Source organism: Helianthus annuus, chromosome 11 (genome assembly GCF_002127325.2).
Source record: "Helianthus annuus cultivar XRQ/B chromosome 11, HanXRQr2.0-SUNRISE, whole genome shotgun sequence".
In the NCBI taxonomy this organism is placed as follows: Eukaryota; Viridiplantae; Streptophyta; class Magnoliopsida; order Asterales; family Asteraceae; genus Helianthus; species Helianthus annuus.
The window spans coordinates 103,057,327-103,061,780 of NC_035443.2; the positions used below are offsets into that span (position 1 = coordinate 103,057,327).

General features: G+C 43.9%; 1 protein-coding gene and 1 pseudogene across 1 annotated transcript; both read left to right on the forward strand.

Annotated features, from left to right (window-relative positions):
• The first annotated feature begins 1,237 nt into the window (after positions 1–1,237).
• On the forward strand, positions 1,238–2,011 carry LOC118483716 (ATP synthase subunit alpha, mitochondrial-like). Its single transcript, XM_035979237.1, has one exon. The coding sequence runs from the start codon at positions 1,582–1,584 to the stop codon at positions 1,963–1,965; it is 384 nt and encodes a 127-aa protein (XP_035835130.1). The 5' UTR covers positions 1,238–1,581; the 3' UTR covers positions 1,966–2,011.
• A 459-nt stretch (positions 2,012–2,470) lies between these two features.
• Positions 2,471–3,491, forward strand: LOC118484369 (annotated as a pseudogene).
• Positions 3,492–4,454: the final 963 nt, after the last annotated feature.

Here is a 4,454-nt window from a genome sequence, read left to right on the forward strand (position 1 = left end):
TAATGAATTTATGATTTTGGGAACGTATCCTTCATCTTTTAGAGCACGGGCAAGCAACTCCTCCACAAAGGGTTCCAATGGCTAGACGTGTTGAAATACGAGTCAAGGGTTTGCCGGTTTGGGGCAATTTCATCTTTGATGATGGAGGCTGAGTCGTTTTTTTTTGGTTTCGTGTTTTGGTCTTGCCTAATTTGTTTCATGATGTAATGTAGGCTAGGTTATGGGTTGTCTTAGAATGTTTGGTTTTTGTTTTGGTTTACATATACGGGGCATGTCCTGTATATGAATTAGTGTGGAACTCATCCTCACTACTTGTACTTTATTGGGATTGTTTTAATAGAATCACCGGGGTAACCCTTTACCCAAAAAAAAAAGAGTTCAATCCCTCAGAAAGTCATAGTACGACTACAGGGAAAGAGATCTGAAAGTAGCCTTTTACCCCGTTATTCGATGGTGAATGCAGCCTAGCTCTCCCCGTTCAGTAGGCTAAGCCTATCCCTTTGCCGTAAAGCTAAGACAGAACTCAGCTAGGACCGAAGAGAGGATTGCCAACCAGATGAAAACCGAAAAGAGCATTGCCAGTTTTATTCCAGTCTTTTCTCAATTTAGAAGTCAACCAACAGGTCAATCCTTCCCTTATATCATATCCATTTTACACAGTCTTTGTCTAAATAGTGTAAATAGTGCGAGACTTTCAACTAATGAATCCAATTTATTATATATATATATATATAGGGAGAAGATCATGCGAGAATGTGAACACAACCAAAAATGCCTAAAAATAGCTAAAAATCACACAAATTTTTTTAATATTTTTTATATAAAAATCGCTACTTTTCGAAGCAAATTTTTTTTTTTTTTTGCCACTAAAAGTAGCGATTTGAGCATAAAAAATATTAAAAAAATTTCTTAGATTTTTTTAGGTTTTTTGGGGGTTTAGTTTTTAGCATTTTAGCTTAGGGGTTGTGGTGGGGGGGGGGGGTTTAGGTTTTTGGGGGGTGGGGGAGGGGGGTTTAGGTTTTGGGGGGAGGGGGGGTTAGGTTTTTTGGGGGTTTTAGTTTTTAGCATTTAGCTTGGGGGGAGGGGGGTTAGCTATATATATATATATATATATATATATATATATATAAAGCAGAGTGATGTCTTTATGACAATTCGTCAAGTCCGATCGAGCAACCTGCGCCCAAAGTGCTTACGTAGCCGGTCACCGTTTGGCTAAGATCCTTGATGACTGATTCAAAAACCACTCTAGCCCGATTTCAGTCTTGTGTTAAGTGTTCGCATAGCGACTCAGGTCCTAACAACTTGATGTCAGACTGTTCAACATGAGGGACATCTAACTCCTCTAACACAGAGAACATAAAGACTAGGATTAAATGCTTAACATAACGACTCGTATGCTTTCACGAAAGAAGAAGGAGCTCGCAGACATTTAACAAAGGATTGTGTTGGTGTTCCACGCGCTATCTTAACTCCTAGTTCTAGTAGTACAAGCTCGAATCTGATCTAAAAGAATAGCGGAAATAGAGCTCTTTGAAATTGAAAGCGGTATTTCCCCTTATATCCAAAATCAGTAGAATCATGGAATTCTCTCCGAGAGCTGTTGAACTAACGACTCTATTAGAAAGTAGAATTAGCAACTTTTACATGAATTTTCAAGTGGATGAGAATGGTCGAGTGGTCTCAGTTGGAGATGGGATTGCACGTTTTTATGGGTTGAACAAGATTCAAGCTGGGGAAATGGTTGAATTTGCCAGCGGAGTGAAAGGAATAGCCTTGAATCTTGAGAGTGAGAATGTAGGGATTGTTGTCTTTGGTAGTGATACTGCTATTAAAGAAGGAGATCTTGTCAAGCGCACTGACTCTATTGTGGATGTCCCTGCGGGAAAGGCTATGCTAGGGCGTGTGGTCGACGCCTTGGGAGTACCTATTGATGGAAGAGGGGCTCTAAGCGATCACGAATGAAGACGTGTCGAAGTGAAAGCCCCATGGGATTATTGAACGTAAATCTGTGCACAAGCCTATGCAAACTGGGTTAAAAGCAGTAGATAACCTGGTTCCTATAGGCCGTGGTCACGAGAACTTATAATCGGAGACCGACAAACTGGAAAAACAACTATTGCTATCGATACCATATTAAACCGAAAGCAAATGAAGTCAAGAAGCACCTCTGAGAGTGCGACATTGTATTGTGTCTATGTAGCGATTGGACAGAATCGCTCAACTGCGGCACAATTAGTTCAAATTCTTTCAGAAGCGAATGCTATGGAATATTCCATTCACAGATGAACTGTTCCGCGTGAAGTTGGGATTACCCCTCCCTTAATATGATATTCTTTTTGCGCTCTTGGTCTTCCAATTAGTCATTAATGGTCGGCTTCATTGGTACCCTTTTGGTATGCGTTGCGAATACTTTCATTTTGAGCGTCTCATCTTCTCTATAGAAGCAAAACTCGAACCGATAGAAAAGATGGTCCAACTACATAACTTTTTCTTTTTCATTACTTCCATGGTCATGCCTCGTGGCACAACAGCACCCGTACTATTGAAATGGTTCGTCAGTAGAGATGTTTCCACATGTGCCCCTTCTTCTAATGGTACTATAATTCCTATTCTTATCCCTTCAGTCTCTCTTTTGGTCTATCTACATTCCAGGAAATTCATACGCTCCACTGACGGAACAAAAAGCGGAGTCTTCATTATAGCGAGCAAACCTATTCTATTACCAGACATCCTTGAGAGAAGCTCATCCGAAACTAGAGCTAGAAAGGCCTTATTTCGTTTCGTTCCTGTTCTTCATTTCCTTCTTATCGAAAAAGGGGGATTTCTCATATTTAGAATCTTTCTGCGGTGTGCTTCGTTTACTATTCTTTCGTACTTTTTTCTCTTTACCACGCGATAGGTCAGCGAAGCGTGAGCGGGCGCGGAGAAGGAAAGGCCAAAGACTTCGGCCTAACAGGAATGAGCAAGGACGAAATGACAAGATGAGAGGCTCTGGCCACCTCCATTTAGAAAGAAGGGTCGAAGTTTTTGGGCCTGTAGCTTTACCCGTCTCCCCTTCGTCGGGTACTGCTTGTGTGAGGAGTGCGCCACCAGAAATCGGGCTTGAAGCTCTCACCTTACCAAGGAGCTGACAACTGATGGCTGTTGGTCATGACTACTACAAAAAAGCTCCAATGAAGATGAATATTTCACATGGAGGAGTGTGCATCTTTATATTGGGTGTTCTTCTGTCGTGCGACCCGGCGGCTTATGTGCGACCTGTGGCTCACGCCTCCTATTTGTTCATGGTGGGCGACGTGAACTATGATTCGATCCGGGTATTCAATCCCGCCGCTGAGATGCTCAGTTGACTCCTTAACCTTGATAGGAAGATGGCTTCTTCAATAATTCGTGCATAAGGGTAAGGAACTTTGGATGAACTAATGCGAATGGGTGTAAGCCTCGCTGCTCGGAAAACACCCAGTGCTGACCACACTGAGAGAAACGAAAGCGCAGGTAACGCAGTTGGCGAAGTGGCGTTAAGCATCCCTAGCGGTACGAAAAGAGAGGTCGTGATCATCTACGTCCGTACCGCTCCTCGTGGAGTAGATCTCGCATCCAACCAAGTCTTTGAACAGGGAACGGGATAATTCCCACTACCACTGGCAGGCCAGCTAGGCCGTGAGCACGGTGGGGACGGGCTTCCTAAAAAGCCAGCCCGGGTAGGGGTCAGCATAGGATGAAGGAGACGACCCTAATGTTGTGTTGGCAAAGCCAACTTCTTGGGTTTCGGGCGGAGAAAAGCGGACGTGGGGACTTCGGTCAGGGCGCAACGTAACTAAGGGATTCCATTTAGGGCGAGACAAAATGGGCGGGCACGGGTGGTCCGGTGTCCGAGCCGATTGGTCAGACGAGGACTACTTCATTTATTAGATTAGTATTAGCCGCCTGTCCTGGAATGGAATGAGATGGAATAGAAAAAAGGGAAGCGCTCTCGGGTAGGTTTTTTGGGAGGGATAAGCTTGTGAAGAAGGAAGCTTATCCCCACCCCGATTGTCAGCTGCTGGCTCTCTCCATCTCTCCTAAACTTCCCCCGGGTTTCGGTCCGAGCTGTATGAGGCAGAAACTCGTCCCATGTACGGTTCGGGGGCCGAGCCCCATCCCAGCAGTAAGGGTGCGGCTTAGGTTAACTAACACAAAGAAGATACAGTTCACTCAACGATTGCCTTTGGGTTCCGAACTCCATATAGGGAAGGAGCGTTGTTGTTTGCAAGGTCTCGATTATTTACATGGACCCACTTTTAATTCAATTTGTGGGAATTTTCTGATCTATAAACTGTCCCTAACTAACGATCGGCTCATGTTTGAGGATGATGAATCACTTCGTGTCGACCTGTTACCAATAAACTTTCCGGCCTCATATGAGAATGGAAAACTGGAGCATTTTCTGCATCGGTGGATGAAGAATCACG